Source organism: Parasteatoda tepidariorum, chromosome 6, assembly GCF_043381705.1.
Source record: "Parasteatoda tepidariorum isolate YZ-2023 chromosome 6, CAS_Ptep_4.0, whole genome shotgun sequence".
Classification (NCBI taxonomy): domain Eukaryota; kingdom Metazoa; phylum Arthropoda; class Arachnida; order Araneae; family Theridiidae; genus Parasteatoda; species Parasteatoda tepidariorum.
The window spans coordinates 14548005-14568184 of NC_092209.1; the positions used below are offsets into that span (position 1 = coordinate 14548005).

At 32.9% G+C, this 20180-nt stretch overlaps 1 protein-coding gene across 1 annotated transcript in view; it reads left to right on the forward strand.

Moving 5' to 3' along the window:
- LOC107450589 (sialin) overlaps positions 1-19195 on the forward strand; it is a 22104-nt gene extending 2909 nt beyond the window's left edge. The window contains exons 3-10 of the mRNA XM_043055019.2: positions 452-685; positions 2996-3179; positions 5386-5516; positions 7861-8010; positions 9983-10115; positions 12917-13072; positions 16353-16438; positions 18931-19195. Of these exons, the coding sequence (XP_042910953.2) occupies positions 452-685; positions 2996-3179; positions 5386-5516; positions 7861-8010; positions 9983-10115; positions 12917-13072; positions 16353-16438; positions 18931-19128 (1272 nt within the window). The 3' untranslated portion in view covers positions 19129-19195. The remainder of the gene's footprint in view (positions 1-451; positions 686-2995; positions 3180-5385; positions 5517-7860; positions 8011-9982; positions 10116-12916; positions 13073-16352; positions 16439-18930) is intronic.
- The last annotated feature ends 985 nt before the right edge of the window (positions 19196-20180 follow it).

Here is a 20180-nt window from a genome sequence, read left to right on the forward strand (position 1 = left end):
TATATATATATATATATATATATATATATATATATACGTGTGTGTGTGTTTACACTATTGGAAAGCACTATTTTGCCGGATATAACGTGTGAGATGACTAGATTATATCTTTTCTTCCTTTTAATTTTTTTTTTAAGAAGTTAAAGATTTTAATTGTTTTTTCATTATAATATTTCTTAGAAAATGAGTTTCTCTTTTTTTTCTTTTTCATTTCTTCTTTTTCTTGCATTTTGAAAAACCGATTGCGGATTTGAAGGCAGCAATTCGAAGGTATTTAAGAATTTTTTTCCTATAAAAAATATCAAGCAACAGAAAATTGTTGTTCCCCAGCAATATTAATAAATTTTTTAATTCACATAATCATTCCTTTGGTTATTGCTTACATGTCCTACATTTCCTCCAATTTTCTGCTAGGATAATAATTCTTATTAGTTTTCTACATATCTTTCAGGATGGAGAATTCAATTGGCCGCCTTCAATGCAAGCTCAAGTTCTGGGTTCATTCTATTACATATTCAGCCTAATGCAGATACCTGGTGGCAGATTCTCTGAGACATTCAGCGGAAAGTGGGTTTTTTTCATCGGACTCACGATCTCTCTGATACTTACACTACTCATTCCATTTTCAGCCTATAACAGCTTCCATCTTCTCATACTGGTCCGAATGCTGATGGGTGCAGCGCAGGTCAGGTACTATCAGAACTGTTATTTTCCTAGCATAAAATATTTATTTAATACCCTTGAATCCTCAAGAAAGCTAATAAAAATTAACCAAATCCCATATAAATTAAGTTCATTTAACATAATTAAAACAAAAAAAAAATATGTTAAAGTGTAGGGGAGAGGAAAGGAACTATAGTTTGTCTAAAGCTATAACTCCCCATGCTATTTGTCTGAACCCGTGGCGGTGACTATGGTAATGGTAACAAGGTCTAATTTTTCAGTAAGGAGCGAGGGGTAACTCTTAGGACAGGTTCAGACTTTGTGGCGGGAGGAGTTCTTACCGTAGACAAACTGTGATTTCTCTACCAATTGGGAAAATCAACTTCCGAAAGTAAATAAATAAACTCTTAAACTGAAAGATTATTTCGATAATAGAAATAATCTTTCAGAAGTTTATTCCGATTATTTAAATATTTATATTTAAGAGGGAACTCCAAAAGACGGGTATCATTCTGCCCTAGTGGTCCTTTGTTGATTGATATGGCAAATAAATATCATTGGGGAAATAATTTTTTGCTGTTTTGTTGCACGAGATTTTTAAACAGATAAAAGATATTTCAGAGTTGCTGATATTAGATCTGTAATCTCTACAAGCTGCATTTTTTTTAATGCAATTGAATAATATATTCCTAACCAGGATGTTTTAAAATTCACTTGAGTGAGTACTAAGTGTTTCCACTTTTCTGCTGCGTAAGGGGTGGTAGGAAGAAGTTGATCCTTTCAATTTAGGATGCAATACGTGAAGGTCATTTGCCTTTCGTCATAAGTGTTGTTTTCCAAAGAGCAGGCAAAGTGTTCGAGTATGTTTAAAAACCTACACCTTCAATACAAACTCATACATTCAGTCAAAATACATTATTTCGAGAAATATCTGTTCTTTATGAAACAAAATTAATTTCAAATTAGAAATCCCCATACCTGTATTGGATAAAATTAAATATTTGTGTAAATGCTACAAAAAATTTGTTCCCCATATGAGCATGGATAGATATAGATGAGTATTCCTTATATGAACAAGATATATTCCTTACTGAACAAGATATTTAATTTGTTGAAAAAAGTGTAAAAATATATGTTGTATCCAGATTTAGATTTTTTAAAAAAACCAAAGATATTGCAGAGCAACAGCCCTCGCTAAATTCTCGTCAGACATTCTTGGATGGCCCTCACTGGGAAAAATTTAAGAACGAGTTAAAGGAAGAACAAAAAAAATTATTATTTATACTACTCTCTATAGCTCGAAAATCTTGTTATATGAAAAAAATATATTCCCCTTAGCATTATATACCCACCTAATGTAAATGTAAAATCCTATGTCGAAATGTTTCTTCTCAAAACCTTGTTGTGTCGAATTTGTTTCGAAACAGAAAAGAAATTTTGTTTTGGTAAAATCCCAACCAAGGTTTATTGTCCACCAATTCTTTTCTATTTAATGCATCATTATTTTTTTCTTTCAAATTATCATTGTTGTATTCAGACTTATAATCAACTATCGTTCCATAAATATTTATTAGTAGTAGTTATTTTTGTGTTTTTCATGACTCTACTTTATAGAGAAATATTTTTCAATATATTTTTCGACTTTTTAGAGCACAATCAGTTCTGAACTTGTTATAGTTATCTCTGAAACTTACAATCGCGAAATTTTTTTAACGTCCCTTCAGCTTTGAGATATAGACAGCACTTATTTCTATCAATGAAAATGCATTTATAATTAAAGAACAACTATCTACGTTTCAAAAATAGTCAGCTTAATAGTTACAATTAAAGTGATATTATAATCTTTAAAATTGCCAATAGCCATCTGAAATTTGCCATCATTATTTATTTTCCCCCCAGATTAACGGAAAATCCCATTTTTCCAGCTCTCATTGATCTAAATAAATCATCTTCCCTAGTTAAAGTAAATTTAAATTACAATTTTAGTTAAAATATGCGTTGCATTATGAAAAAACAGCCTACTACAATAGTATTACATACTATTATGCCTGATTAATTTTTTAAAAATAGTGGTGGTCATAAAGATTATAAATTAAGTTTATAAATGCAAAGAATATACTGAAAGCACACATTTTACTACCACTTTAAATATAGAAATAAAACTTTAGGCCAAATGCGTGAATGTTGGCAGTTATGCATCTCTTAGACATTCACCTTCCTTTCACTCTATTTCTGGTTTCTTTGTTTCCTTCTTTATTCCATTATTAACATTATTTTACATTGTGAAATGTGCAATAAATAGAAAATACTAGAAATGGAGTAAATTTTGCAGGGTGTTTGTTTTCCTGCAATATTTAACCTCATGGGATTATGGTTTCCAAGCACAGAAAAGAGCCTTTTGCAGAATATCGTTATGAGTGGCATCAATGTGGGTATTTTCATAACAATGATAGTCACTGGATTTCTATGCAACTCGAAGATATTGGGAGGCTGGCCCTCTGTCTTTTATTTGACTGGTAAATCAATTTATCTATTCTTTTTCTTTATTTTTCTATTGTTGAACATTAGCAAACCGAAAAGTGTGCAAAAAAGGCTCTTATATCCGACTATAAAAGACTGCTAGAACTGCTACACTGCAGTATTTTAATTTATCTTATGCTCAATAGATGGCAGTACGTTATTAAATTCTATCAATTTTCATATTCTCGTAATCTATATAGTTAAATATTAACTAATATGAGAGCTAGAAGCTGTACATTTCTTACCTCTGATATATTGGAAAAATAATGCATTAACCAGAAGAAAAAAAATTATCTGACATTTTTCAGAAAAATGTTTTTTTTTTTTTTTTTTTTTTTTTATCAACGCGCATATATGATGGTTGATTACTTATCCTCAAAAACATTCTGAAATCAATTTAAAATTGAATCAGTTGTGTTCACATCAATTGTCTTCCAGAAGAAAGCCTTTTTTTTTTTCGAAAACTAAAAATAAGTATTTCCAGTTTCATAACAGCGTGCTCAATGACGCAATATTCTGAAAAACTAAGCAGCTTAACAACAATTTTTGAACTGGTTAGTCAAAGTTTTAAGGAAAAGAGATTTAAAAAACGAAAAGACGAAAATTGCCAATTTTAAATCTTAAAATTTATTTTCGTAAATAAAATTATAAAATATTTTTTTTACGTATTTATGAGATCAGCCAATATGTGTGTGTTTGGGTGTGGGTGTGTGAGAGAGTGAGTGTGTGTTAAAGAGAATTACCGAAATCTTGAGAATGTCAACTTTCACATAGTCACTTCGGTGAATGTCCGAAATATTTGTTATATACGATTTGAAAGTAATTTATTCATTTATGGTATTATATTTATTCGATATTCTAACATCTGCTGATGATAGATTAGGAGAAACATCAGTGCTCGAAGTACCGGTTAAATGCATACTGAGCAGTGGCACTTGAACTTAAGAAATATTGATGTAGGGTATACCGGGCAGTGGCACTTAACCTTAAAACAACATTGATGAAGGGCATACCGGGCAGTGGCACTTAACCTTAAAACAACATTGATGAAGGGCATACCGGACAGTGGCACTAAACCTTAAAACAACATTGATGAAGGGCATACCGGGCAGTGGCACTTAACCTTAAAAAACATTGATGCAGGGCATACCGGGCAGTGGCACTTAACCTTAAAACAACATTGATGAAGGGCATACCGGACAGTGGCACTAAACCTTAAAACAACATTGATGAAGGGCATACCGGACAGTGGCACTAAACCTTAAAACAACATTGATGAAGGGCATACCGGACAGTGGCACTAAACCTTAAAACAACATTGATGAAGGGCATACCGGACAGTGGCACTAAACCTTAAAACAACATTGATGAAGGGCATACCGGACAGTGGCACTAAACCTTAAAACAACATTGATGAAGGGCATACCGGNTATGTTGAGGTCGCGATGTATGTTTTTATTGCGGATAAACCATCTTGCTTTTGATATTTTCCTGAGGATTTTATTCTGGCATATTTTGAGTTTTTTAAGGAGTGATGTGGAGATGTTGCACAAAGCTGGAGATGCATAAGTTAGGATGGGACGGATCATCGAGAAGAAGAGTAAACGTTTAAGTCTGAGTTTCATTTTGTGGTTCTGAAGAAGGATTTGTAATCTGTGACAGGTTGCTTGTGCTTTGTTGATAACTGTTTTGACGCGATCTTTCCAATTAAAATTGCTCTTTTATAAAAGTAATTGAGAGAAATTTATCATATATATTCGAGAATTGAATCTGTAGTGGTTGACAAGTGAATAGGGTAAGCCAATAATATTCATAAAAAAAATAAAGTTTTAGTCATATATTTGCTACCACTTTCTTTTTTTAACTATATTATGTATTAAATGACTCGTTCGGTAAGTGGATATCCTTCACAGTGGTCTGATCGGACTACCTATAAAAAATCGTGTGGAGGCTTTCAGTTATAGGAGGCGTTGGCATACCGGGCAGTGGCACTTAACCTTAAAACAACATTGAAGGGCATACCGGGCAGTGAAACACAACTAGACCCAGTATATGTTTAGGGCATGTAGCAAAGCGACTTTATGATTGTCAACATTCACCGGTGGAAAACAACAGCCTACAGTTTTAGTCGTTCACAGTAACATAAATATAACACCCAAGTTTAACTTTATTTTTGTTTCTTTGTTTAAATTTGTGTTTCAGGATTGGTTGGGTTGTTATTTTGCTTGCTCTGGGTCTTCTTGGTAACAGACACACCTAAGGAACATCCTTTTATGTCGGAAGAGGAATTAGAATATATAACGAGCAATCAAAACGTTAATCAGGATTTAGAGGTATTGCATAATACTTGTGAACTTCATAATTTTTTTATACCAAATATACATGGGTGCGAACCTTGCCGGCTCCGAGAATGAGATGTAGGAATGTTATATTTTGCGAGCGTTTAAAAACTTTGTGGATTGAAACGTTAAAACATTAAAATTGATGAAAATTGCTTGAAATACAGGGCTGGCAACTACTACGCTTTCTTCTAAACGTCTTGTAAAGCGGTAGACAAATAAAAGCTAACATACATAAATGTTGGCAAACATTCCAATATTTTAACAGCGTCTTCTTACAAAACAAAGAATTATACATCAAAACATAAACTTAACCAACACTGGAAGAAATTTTTTCAAAAAAAGTAGAAAGTTGGCACCTTTAGAATAACACACCAGAGACAGCGTGGCTGCGAACTTTTTTGAAAGCATTTCTTTAAGGAATTGCAATGTAAAATTTAAAACATTTGTGAAACAAAAATATCAGAGAAACAAGAACAAAGAGCAGTCGTTCACTTGTCTTTTGGATAACGTAAGCATTTCTCTGATTGGCGTTGTTTCCAAAACCCAAGGAACCACTGGTTATATATTTACTTTCATTGTCCTGTAAATCGCAGATATCCGCTAAATTTTGCAATGAGATTTTACGTGTGTCTTGAATAAATATAGTTTGTCTTAAATATATAAAACTAAATTATAATAAATTTAAAAAAATTTCAATTGTTCCATAGTATATTTTCGCTTATTTTATCCTTCGTAGATATTTTTTAGAAGTTAAATTTACTGAAAGTTTTAAATTAAAATATTGTGGGCAATTTTTCCTTGGAAGTCAGAATAATGTTGCACACCAATGCTTTAAATTTTGCTGAAAGAGAAAGTCCCAAAACTGATTATTATCACGAAATTCCAATTTTTGAACCGAAAATCACAGAAGCCTAGAAATTATTTCTCTGTCTCTAATTGATGGAGCAGTTTACGAAATTTGTACAAGAAGTTTCAAACTGAGTAAAATAATTCTAGTTTACGGTTGTTACATTAGCAGAGATGCCAACTTGCTCCGGACGGAGAATAAATATTATAGAGTGGTAGTTTATTAATTATGATTCTTTGTTTAATAAATTCAATTTATTAGATTGTTATCTACCACTATTTCTAAGCAATCCGTAAGCTTATATATTTACCACTTTATCAAAGCAAAGTCATGTTTAATCTGTTAAAAAGTAAGCAAAATTAATCAAATATTTGCATATTTTAGTTTGTAGTTATTTACCGTTTTTAAAATTAAACTGGCGTGTCCGGAGCAGTTGGCATCTCTGCATTAATCTTAGTTTTTGCGTTTTGCGACGATTTTTCTTTTATTGTAATGACTTTGAAAGAAAGGAAAAAAATTTTAAATTATTTAAAATAATGGTATTTAAAACAAATTGAAACTACCACTTCAACAAATAAAAGTATGATAAGATATCCTTCAAAAATCCCAATGATAATTCGTTTGATTCCAAAATTGGTTACTTATTCTGCGAGGTATTTAATAGCAATAGGATTGCTCGTAATACCGTGTAAAATAATGAAAACAAACTCTGAGCACGGATCGAAACGCTATTCAGGTTTTCGAGAAGTTACATAATACTTGTGAGCATAATTTCTTTCCATGCTTACTATACATAGGCGCCAAACCTTGCTGGCTCCGCAATTTAGTTCAACACGTTCACGCCGGGGTGACCCACCGGTGGGTCACACTAGAATGTCTCATCTTGGCAGGGCACCGGAGTAAAAACTGGTAACAATAAATTTCATTTTTCAGTTTTTTTTCCGGGAATAATAAAAATCCATAACTACCAATTGTTTTTAACTGATGCAATTTTTATATTGAATTGCTTCTTCGCCGTGATAGATTTCCTTACAGTGAATTGTTATTGTTGAGAATAGATTAACTCCTCCAGAATATTATCTAATACTGAAATAGTTCTTCTATCAGTATTTTCTCTTTTCCCGGCGTGAATGCGTTAATCAGAGTTTGTGAAATCAAATTGAAGACTGTGATCAAAATATTTTTAATTTTTGCGAGCAGGTAAAAACTCCGTGGATTAAAACATTAAAATTTATATAAAATCCTCAAAATACAGGGCTGCCAACTACTACGCTCTTTACGAAATGTCTTATAAATTGATAGACCTATAAAAGCTAAAACTGCAAGATATTTTGACAAACATACCAACGTTTTAAAAGCCTCGCAGTGAGAAAGCTGGAACATAGAGACGTATCGCAAGATATTTTGATTCATTTACATGTAGTTTCTTGAAAAATTATTTAAAATCAAAATATGCTTGTAAGTTTGTTATTCTTATATCTTTCACAGCTACCATCCTTTCCTTGGAAAAGAGCCCTCAAGTCAAGACCTTTGTGGGCAGTTGTGATTGCGCAAATTGGAATTGATTGGTGCTACTATACGCTTCTCAATCATCTACCCCAGTTCTTTTACGATATTTTACATTTTGATCTCGAGTCGGTAAGTAAAATTGTTTGATTAAAAATATTCCATCAAGATTTTGAGTCGAAGTTGACAATAGTAATTTTATGCATATTATACTACCAACTATAAAATTACTTCTACTTTTGATGCAATTTATGATGACCGCTGAGGACATGATGAATGGGCAAAGACCATATTTGAAGCAGGTATCAAGATCCGTATGACTTGTACAGTCAGTAAAATCTGTCAAAATAAAAATAAAAAATCAATAACTGTAATTATTTATTTCCTCATTCCTCTATCGAGAATTCATGCGTGGAGAGAAGTTGACATGATCTACCGGATTGATTAGATTGATTGCATAATTAATTAGATTGATTGATTGATTAGATCAGTGGGTACCAACTGGCTGCCTGCGGGCCGCATCCGGCCCACGAAGCTTTTCTTTGTGGCCCGCGAACTAAAATATATAAGTCTTCATTTTTTGCTGACAATTTTTGTAAAAAATCTATTTGGGCTTAAAATACTTTTCTTCCGTTAAAAAAACTAATTTCTTCGTTTCTGTGGAACTTAACATACCAACGGTGCAAAATATTTTATTTCTCAGGTTTTGCATTCAAGAAAATGATTATTATTACTTGTAATTCAATACTTTTGTTTTGAACAGCTTGTTAAAAATCTGACAGTAATATTTAACGTTCCTTCAAATATAAAAGGGTCCTATGCAAAGTTTTGACAAAGTTGCGGGCCACCATTTGACTGGTGTTTTTAATTGTGGCCCTCGGCCTCATATAAGTTGGAAACACCTGGATTAGATTAATTAGGTCCACCGGAAAGTCCTGTTCTTGAAACTGCACACCTTATTTTACAATTATGTGACAGGTTGCTTTATTAGTAAAATAAAACTGGCAGGGTACTTTAATTCCCTTAAATTCAATGGTAACGTTCTAGATTAAAAGGGCGCATCATATACACAAATGTATCAACTGCTCCGCTTCAACTGCCTTTGCTTTCTGCAAAGTTTGAATCAATTCTACTAAAAGTTTCTTGAGCAGCGAATTGAATAGTAAAACTTGTAATATAAGGATAATTACACTTACTTTTTAAAAGAGTCGCGAAGAAACTAAGCGCAAAAAAATTGCATTTAATATGATACTTTGAATTTTCCATATATAGTGGCAGAAAAACTACTTAAAATAAAGAAAAACACTAAAAGTATCTTTAATTTCATTACCGCTAGAAAATATTTTTTTATTAATGCGAGTAGATAACCATTTCTATATACAATTGCGAAAAAAAAGCATGTGCATGCATATTGAAACTTTTAATGGAAGTATTAGACAGACTTAACTACAGTCAGGGCTGAAAGCCTATATATATTGAGAACGGAAAAGAGTAAAAACTGGTAACAAATAAATTTCATTTTTTAGTTTTTTTCCGGGAATAATGAAAATCCAAAACTACCAATTGTTTTTAACGGATGCAATTTTTATATTGAATTTCTTCTTCGCCGTGAAAAATTTCCTTACAGTGAATTGTTATTGTTGAGAATAGATTAACTCCTCCCGAATATTATCCAATATTGAAATAGTTCTTCTACCAGTATTTTCTCTTTTCCGTCCCGCTTTCAGCCCTGACTAAAGTGTATCTGATATATACATTAAAGGGTCAGTTTCTACCACTTCTCTCGTTTCTTATATATATAAGTATATATTTCTTTTCATGATTTATTACTTCGAGCGGAATTTTTCGATATACTTTTTATATAACACTTACAATTGTAGTGTCCTTAAACAGCATGATTTCTTGATCGGGATGATTCATAGATATAAAATGTATTTAGCAACATCACTTAAATGTATGAAATCTCAATTTTGCTTCACGCTCAAGTTTAATAACACAGTTATCAAAACGTTTAACACAAAATGTATAATTGAGTGAAATACTGTTGCGTATGGACATTTAATTACTTTTTATCGATTCCAATAATAACGATTGTGTTTTGCAGAACGGCTTGCTGTCCTCATTCCCATATTTACTGGAAGCAATGACAGGTGTGTTTAGTGGTTACATATCGGATGTAATTCTCAGAAGGAACCTTGTAACAGTTATATTCGCACGACGTTTTTTCAACACAGTAGGTATGTTTACGTTAGTACATGAACTGTTATTGACTTATTTTATATATGTGCAGTGCAGAAAAAAATAAACACTTCAGCTTAAATAAGTTGTGAGCTAATGATTGTGTCTTCACGTTCAACTCAATATTAATGATTCGTAGGGGTGACCTCAAATATGCAAATTAATTAGTGCAGATGTTATTTTAAGTTATGAAATCAGACATAAAAATGTACTTTCTTTAAATAAACGTATCTTTAAACTACGAATTTGCGATTTCTGAACCCAAAATACACCGCAATCTGTGAAACATGGTCCCAATAGTTAAATTAAGAGAGCGATCTAAAATTTGGACCTCTAAACGTTACTTTTAGTTTTTGCGCATTTCACCATATTCTCCAAAATTCTTGCGCAGTTCACCATTCGTTTATCCAAAGATAATTCCATACAAAATGAAACTTTCAGTAAACATTAATTTTCCTGATTATTTTATTCTATTTCAGTCGAAAATACTTGTAAGGTAAATAAATTTTTACATCATGTTAAAAGATTTCTTTTTTAAGACATTGCTGATCGGCAACTTTTCTCACTATTATGTGCCCGGATATTGTTCTGAAAGCGTATGTGGTAGTAAAACAATATAAATAAATTTTAAAAGCTTCTAATGCCGTAGGATACGAAGTATAACATCGACGACGACGATCTGGATTTGTTGAGGTGCCATCCCGCGCTAGCGGGCACTTGACCTCTTCATCTGTAGTTGTGCTCTAGAGCGACTGGTATTAATGGCATTGAAGAAAGATAAAAGGAGGAGTACAAGGCAGTTGGCGGCTTGAGATATCTGCGCGGGCAGCTCAAATCATGATTATTACAATTAAAATTAAGGATATGAACAATTGAATAACAGTAATAATGAGATTAAAAATATTTAAGTACAGGTAAGTACAAGTCTGGGAAAAAATTGAATAGAAAATAAACATTATTTACAAGTATTTACAATTATATACAGTTTGTATGCCTCTGCTGATACGACGACCCGGCCGTGCACAAGTTTTGCAAGTATATCAAGTTTCGTAAAGTTATAATAAAGTGGTAGATAATTAAATGGTAAAACTTGAAAAGTTATGAAAATTACGCCCACTTTTTTAAATAGTCACCGCGAGATCACTGCTAATGAAAACACGAGTTAACTCGTGACCGGTCACCAACGCTTGGCCACGTAAACACGAGTTAACTCGTGACCGGTCAGCAATGTGGTAAATGGCAAAATACAAGATTTGAGCGAAATCGTTAGTTTAGTTCCTGAGAAATCGAGTTGTAAATAAGTCGTATTTTTAAAATTATTCAGAGTGGTCAGTTTTTATTTTGCGCACTTTACCATTCTCCACAAAATAGGATATTTGTGTTGTACAAGGGGTTAACCCTGTGCACATCGAGTACTTTCTATTGCTGTTGAATCTAATATCAACTCTATAGCATTTAAAGTACACAATGTAGTATTATTATAAATTGTTGAAACTCTTAAAATAATGTGCTTACTAATTATTAAGTTATAAATTTCTTAATTCAAAAGTGATGACTGTCGATGGTGACTCAGTGGGTTCATCGGAGTGCAAAGAGTTAACATATTTAGGGGTCAGGAAAGTTATGTCGTTTCGGAGCATAAGATATTCGTTAGACTTAAAGTCATTTCATTCGTCAGTTATTTTTTCGATCCATTTCTATTCATTTTCGATCCGGCATTGAAAGGTTGTTGCTAACGAGGGTGAATAAACTATTGATTAAAAATAATCTCTTGATAAGAAATATCAAATGCACTGAAAGGACATTACTTTTCGGTCCCCCAAATAGATGATTTCATTATTTAGAGCTATGTGCACTATATGTTAGGTTTTGACGCATTAATTCTTGACCACAAAAATATCAACATTTATTTGCTTTTACTGATAAGATATTTCTTCTTATCTCTTTAGTCTTGAAAATGATTTATAATTCAAATATTAAAGTTGATGTTTTTAAAGTATTATGGTAGACCGAATTATTCCGTCCAAAAAAATTTTTTTCTTTGGAAAAGTTGAACCGTTCTTTTGAAAGGACGCTACGAATTAATGGGTCAGTTTTGGTTTTGAAACATACTTAATTCGCATGCAGGCCTGCCTACTTTCAACGCTTTATGTAAAAATTTATCCTAGTGATAATTAAATTTATGTTTTAATGTATTGTTTTTTATTTATTTAAGCTAATTTTCCACACCACCACCCAAAAATGATTTAAAAGTTCATATACAACACTAATATGATCCTGCTTGCTCGCGGTGAGGATTTTTAAATGTTGACAAAATTACCAAAAATTCTGAAGGGTTTGGTTTCTAAATATAATATTTTGCTATAAACATTGTAGTTGGCTGGCATGTATAGGTATGAAAATACAGAACTGCCAACTACTATGCTTTTTTCAAAATATATGGTGAGAGATAATTAAGAGTGGCAGATAACTAAAATTTAAAGCTTTCAGATTTTTTTGGCAATTTTGCAAATATTTTAAAAGTGCGATCACTTAAGCGCTGCATTAAAGTTGTGTCTCATATAAACTTTTGAATAAAAATTAATATGTAACGCCACTTTGTTCCAGCTCTCTCGTTTTGACGCTTTTAAAATGTTGGTAAAATAACCAAACATTTTGAAAGCTTTGATTTATAAATGTCTACCACTGAATAAAATATTTGGCAAAAAACGTAGTAGTTGACAGGCACGTAGTAGTTGACAAACGTAGTAGTTGACAGCAGGTATCATTTAGAAATTGTACTTCCCTTTCTTCAATTCAGCTGCTGTGGGATCTTCCATTGGCTTAACTTTAGTGATGATTTCTGGATGTAATGTTGTGCCTCACATAGTACTGTTTGCTTTGGTAATGGCCATTTCTGGATTCTGCTACAGTGGCTACCTTATAAATGTCATGGATTTGTCACCGGAGTATGCGGGTGAGAAAAAGAATAAGTTTTAAACATTCTAAAATAATAGTTTTTTTAATAGTTATCAAAGCAAATGGCTTTGGTTTAATATAATTTTAATTATTTTTTTAAAAGAAAATTTTGTAATTTATTTATAAACCACAACGCTTTACTATAACGTCATTGAACAGTACTTTATTTTTATATATATATTTTATTTATCATACGTGTCCCTTTTACATATTTATTTCTAACACTCTAATTACAAGTAAAAATGTAGTTTGGTATTTTTTAATGTATAAAAAACAGTCTAATGGTAGCCATATAAAATATGCTAGAAATTTAAAACATTCTAAGTAAAATTTTAAAAAAAAATTAAAACATAGCGAGTTTTTTTAAGAGTTATCAAAGCCTGATACACTTGTCCGGTATCCCTTTCGCCGAAGTTGTGAAAGTTAAGTGTCGCTGTCCGTCACACACTTGCCGAGTATTCCTTACACGGATGATTTTTTTTTGTTGAAAATGAATGTTATTTTCCGGCGCTATATAAGCGTTATTGTCTGGTATTCTCAGAACTTGCGTTTTTCATAACCTATCCTTATCGGAAATTAAAATAAAAATTAACATCAAATCGAACAAAACAAAGTTTTTAATCATTAATCAAAGCGAGTATGTGATTGTTGACCTTTACCGGTGAAAGTTGACATATTCTAGATTGCGGTTATACGCGGTAACATATATATACCTTCAAACAACGACACAATTATCATAGTTTAAAAAAATATGTTAGTATATCTTTATTTTGACATGTATTTAAAATATTCTTACGATAAATTATCTTCTCTAGCACAAAAAAAAATTTTTTGCGCTAGCCAAGTTAATTTATTGTTTTAATAAAAAAAGAATTTTGGTCACCAGTACACAGAAATTATTTATACTGATACATAAAATGCCAGGATAGTTAATGTTTCTGTACGTCAGTACTCTTAAAAGCCTTAAAATATTTCTATTGGTTTAAAATTCTTACTTTAGCACACTACCACGGGAAAAAATATTTTGCCCGACCTCCATTGTAAAAGAGTTTGAGTATGTCGTAAATAATATTGTTGCAAAACTATTTACGTTGCTTATAACACAATGAGTTACATTAAATAGATTTTTACACCTTAGAAAGGACAGCGCAGAACAGGGATAGTACAAACATGTAATAACATTGACAAACAATTGAAGTCCTTGTCCTAATGTTTTAATTTCACAGGACACCTGGGCCGCAAAGCGGCCCCTATCCCATTCATCGTGGAACTTTCGCACTATTTTGGTTGAAAATTGAGGTAAGCAGGCAGTGGGTTAGCTTCTGTGAATGCTTCAAGCACTTTGCTTGAATAACNCCTCACCGCCCCGTCAAGGCAGGAACACCATCGGGAGGAATCTGTGAATAGCTTCTGTGAATGCTTCAAGCACTTTGCTTGAATAACTAAAGAGGAATCAAAAATAAAATGAGCAGCTCGCACTAAACTATGTTTGTTTGAAGTTGTTCTGAGTTGTGTCAGCATGAGGAAACGTTATTTTTTAGAAGGGTTGATATAGTTATCTGTTTTGATAGTTATGATATGAGTTGTCGGAGGTGAAACGGGCAGTTGTTGGTCTGCAGGTTTTATTTTTGTTATAATTTTCAAATTTAAAGATTTCCTTAAAATTTGTTATTTTACATTCTATGGATTTATCGAAAAAATATGCGTTTAGTTGGTATATATAGAGTTGTTATTTTGATGTCTCCATGTATATTGGAATTCCAGATGAATCATCTTGCACTGGTTATTTTTCTAAGGATCTTGTTTTGGCATTGGTTAAATTTTTTCAGTTGATGCTGAGGTATTGTTGTCCAGGCAGGTGAATATTGGGCGGATCATTGCTGTATATAGTAGCTTCTTTAGCTTAAGTAACATATTCTGATTATATATCAATGGTTGTAGGGCTATTATTGCTGCATTTGCGCTATTTATTGTGCTTTTGATATGATCATTCCAGGTGAGTTTTCTATTGATTATAAGGCCAAGATAATTTGCTTTCTTTGCTGTTGGTATTGAGATATTGAACATTTTTGGTTGAAGTTGTGGAACTATTTCAATTCTTCTTTTTTGTATGATTAATATTTGTGATTTTCCAGCGTTGACTGCAGTTTTCCATTTTAAGCACCAGTCTTCTATTTTGTATAGATGGTCCTGTAGTTTTCGCAAAGCAAGATTTAGGTTTCTGGGTTTAATAATAATACCAGTGTGATCTGTGTAATAGGCTGTTATGCAATTATAATCGGCATATTTTTCGTTTTTAATTTTCACTTTAAATGTTCTATTAGAAAGGTAGCAGTATATATAGGGTCCTGTAGTTTTCGCAAAGCAAGATTTAGGTTTCTGGGTTTAATAATAATACCAGTGTGATCTGTGTAATAGGCTGTTATGCAATTATAATCGGCATCTTTTTCGTTTTTAATTTTCACTTGAAATGTTCTATTAGAAAGGTAACAGGATAGGGCTTTGATTATGCCGGATGGAAAGTTTAGCTGAATGATTTTATATATTGTGCCAGTGCGCCATACTTTATCAAATACTTTGGATATATCATCAGGAAAGGCATTGTTTCTTTATTTATGATTGTTCTGCTAGTATAGTCTGTTACTCGGAGTAACTGTTTGATGGTATCTAGTTTTTGTAGGAATCCATACTGCTTGTTGGGGAGGGCTGTAAGTAGTGATTTTATTCTGCTGTGGCAGATTTTTTCGTATATTTTTCCAAGTGTGTTATGTAGACTGATTGAGTGATAACTCTCAGGACAGCAAAGGGGCGTATAACCTTTGAATTATTTAGAAGTTGTAGTATGTAAAAATCCTATAAATCGAATTTATTAAACCAAGAATCAAACATTAAAAAATTGCCACTCGAAAATATTTTTCCACTGTCGGAAGTAAGCTGGCATCGCTGCTAATATTTTGAGTGTTTCATACTAGATCCGTTCTTTTCAGTGCCTCGAGCTAGTCTCATTCTTGTGAGTGTTTCGTCTCTCGTCTTTTTTGAGGATCTTACAGTACCCCATTATTTTAAATGCCTTATTGGCCATAACTGCTCACATGTTGCAGAACCTATGTGAGCTTTGCCTTTTTTTGGTGCTTCCACTTTTCAGGAATTGTTTTTGACAGCTTTGAGGTTTTAGAAATTAATCCTATTTTTCTTTTTAAATTTTAAAATAGTGTAGTTAAATGCAAAAAAACTATTTTATAATAAATGTTTATAATAAAGTTATTTACTTTTATTAGGTACTATAATGGGAATAATGAATACTGCATCATGTTTGGGAGGGTTCATAACATCTGCCGTTGTTGGATCTTTGACTGAGCCCGAGGTAAACTCTTTTCATAAATATATTTTTTTCCCGGCAAGTTACTAAATTTTTACGAAACATGTACTCTATATCTCAATTAATAATATTTAAAAAATTTTATTGACAGAAAAAAGCAATATTTTTAATTTGGGGTAAAAATGTTTTTTTTATATTTGTGTAATCCGAGGATAAGCGATGGAAAAATAACGAAATGAAAGAGTTCATATAAATTGAAATTTCATAGTTTGCACAGGTGACTAAGAATAAAGATATACCCGAATAACGTAGGATGAAATCAAAGGAATTTCAGGAACTGAAATGAAATTTCCTTTTGAAAAATCTGAATTTTTTTAAGGATCATTCCATGCCTTTATTTTTTTTCCAAATATTTTACAACATTGTTATCTTTAGAATGTTACAGCACTTGTCGCTGTTAATACACAAATATTTTTAGTTTTACTCTGAGGTCGTGGTATCCTAATGGTTAAAGAATTGGACTCAGGTTCAGAAAGGCCTAGAGTCAATCTGACTCCAGGACTCTCCGACTCCATTAAGATCACACGATCGTAAAATGTGCAAGTCCTGTGGTCCGCTGAGGAGTACCATAGGTATACGGATCTGGAAAAAATTTCCTTCCCCATCAGATCTAAGTCGAAATTGAGTAAGCGTCTTCATGAATGAGTGTTGCTGCCATCTACTGGTAGGGTTGTGAGCCACGGCGTACTTTCACCCTCGCGGTATTATCTTGTCAAGCGAAAGGCGCATCTTCTTAATTCGCAAAAGGCCAATGGCTGATGAACTTGGATTTTTCAAGTGTCAGATGAAACAACAAAGGCAACAGTTTTAGTCTTAAACAGTAGCTAAAAACACTAAAAAATATGAAAGCGAATTAAGAAATTTAATCTTTCTATAGATCTCTAGTTTATAATAGCGCACTTGATTGCACTGAAATGTGTTGAAAAAAGACAAAAATTCAATTTAAGCAGAAAAACAACCATATATTCTTTGAATATGAGTGAAAGAGTTGCGCACAATGCTAAACACATTGCTAAAATGAGACTGTAGGCCATAAAATTGATGAGCCTTCTTCTCCATTACCCTCTTGGCCCACAACGGGTATTCGCGGGAATACTTCACTTATTTATTCATAGAATATGAACGAATGGAATTCATAGCATCCGCAAATAGAAATTCACATTTGAAATAATGTTTTTAGTTCAGCGGTGAAGAGTTGATATATTGGGGATAGTTTGGACAATCAGAAAATCACACCACAGTTAACCCTTTAACGGGTCCTTTATTTCTAGTAAAGGTAAATTAATGTATTTTTGGAATTGAAATTGTTTTAAGAACAGTAATTGATATAAAAAAACTCATTTAGTTTATAAAAATACCATTTTTTTTGTTGTAAATATATTTAACATGACTTATTAGGAGCTTACTGACTTTTATTTTTCTTTATTTATGAAATAAATTCCTTAAATGCTACAAACTTCAAAAGGAATTATGTATTTTATAACTTTTATACGTTTTATAAAAGTGACAAATGGTTACCAATTTTATTCAAACTCACTTCAGGAAAGCTGAAGTTATTGAAAAATGGAAACCTAAATTAAAAGTAGTAAAACGTGGTGGTAAGTATACTTACCACGGCCTTCAAAAGGGTTAAGTGGAAGAAATCATCGTCATAATCTGATCAAATCCTTATGAATTCTCTTTTTTAAATTCTCAATTTAACGCCTGTTTAATCTGCTAGCACTCGGTGTCACGTTTATCGAAACAGTTTCTTATTTCAAAAACATATCGCTGGTTCAAAACTAAAACGACACTTCTGCACTAACTTCTCATGTTATTTCAATGAGAAGTGAGTGCAGAAACGTCGTTTCAGTTTTGAACCAGCGATATATTGCGGTAAGATAATTGTTTCAGTTTTTTTTTCATTTGTACAGGAGACCTAAAAGATTATCTTCCATTACTCGTTAATGGTTTAGTCTTCTTTGACTAGATCTAGAACTATAAGGAGTTGACATTTTTTGATATGAAATGCTGACTAACAGCACTAATTAATATTTACTGTACCACTTAGTTTATCATGCATTAAGCCATTTTTTTTATATCACTTCAACATAAAAAATTGAAACGAAATTGGTTCTGAGGACGCTGTACTTCTGGAGAATTTTTTTTTTACCTACATTGGAAATTCAGGATTTAAAGAATTGGATGGAAAAAAAGGAATTTAGGTAAATCCAGAGTAAACCGTGAAGACTGAAATGCTTAAATTATTTTTCAAAATGCTAAAATGCGGACAAATCATGACAGGATTACTTTCCTTGTTGCGTAATCCTAAGTTATCCTGCAATAGTTTGATTGCATTTTGATATTTTGAAAAGTAAAGTCAAAATTTGAAACTTTTCTATGCTTTAAATTTAAACTTTTTTATTTATGTAAAGCAAAACTGATTTCCTATTAGTTTTCTCGAATGGTTTCTCTAATGTTATCTCAAATGTTTTCAGAATACTATGCATCAGTGGGGCTATGTTTTCATAATCAACATTGTTATGCTTCTGATCAGCAGTGCTTTCTACCTGATTTTTTCCTCTGCCGACAAACAGATGTGGCATCTGCCTAGAGAAGAGGTCAGAAGCGAATCCATTTCTCCGACATCATCTCCGCTGGGATCACCCAATCAGCCCTCTGGAACAACAACATAAAAGACAAATAATCTGCAAAATAAGAAACTGCAATGGAAAAAACTTTAAATAATACTTTCAAAAACGATACAACGATTCTCAATAAATTGCTGTATTAAAAACTCTATTATTTGCATAGTTTTTGCTAAAAACAGTACGTTTAGGTTTGTTTTCATTGACAAGACTTTTTTCATTATTTACAAGGGGAGATCAAAGGAAAAGGTACGAAACGACACGGTGGGTACAAATGTAGACCTCATTTAAAATATACACCATAGGCCTGAGCACAACGATCCCACTGATGAACAAGCCGCAGGATTCCTTTTCCCAGAATTCCTGCGGCTGTGACGAGACCCAGTCCTTCACAGCATCCTTGAGTACGTCGTCCGAGCTGAAGAGCTTCTCTTTCAGGTGTTTCTTCAGTGAACCAAACACATGGAAATCGCAAGGTGACATGTCCAGACTGTAGAACGGATGGTCCAACGTGTCCCACTTGAACAGTTCCATGTGTGTGACTTTGGAGACGTGTGGACGGGCGTTATCATGGAGCAGAACCACACCCTCCGTGAGCAGCTCAGTCTTTTGTTCTTGATGGACCTGCGCAGGCGACAGAGTGTCTCACAGTACACATCGGAGTTAATGGTTTTTCTGTGCTCGATGAAATCGGAAAACACCACGCTGCTCCTCAATCGTCGAATTTTGCAACGCGAAAGCCATCCTGTCCTCATACAGACTGCCGCATCATTTGGACGCCGCTTTTGATAAGAGCCTCTGCTCTCTCCTGCTCATGCGGGCACCCGCGCATGCTCCGATCCCAGTCAGACTCCAATCGCATCCCGAGACGTCTCGCTACGTTCTCCCATGGCGGAACAAGCAAATATTTAACTGTTACGTCGTTTCGTACCTTTTCATTTGATCACTCCTTGTAATTGCATACAGATCGTGATATGTGGACCTAAAAATTAGGGGGACCGGAAACAATTGTCGTTTATTAATTAAAAATAAAGTCTTGATAACAAATATGAAATGCACCGAAACGACATTACTTTCCGGTCTCCCTAATAAAATGCAAC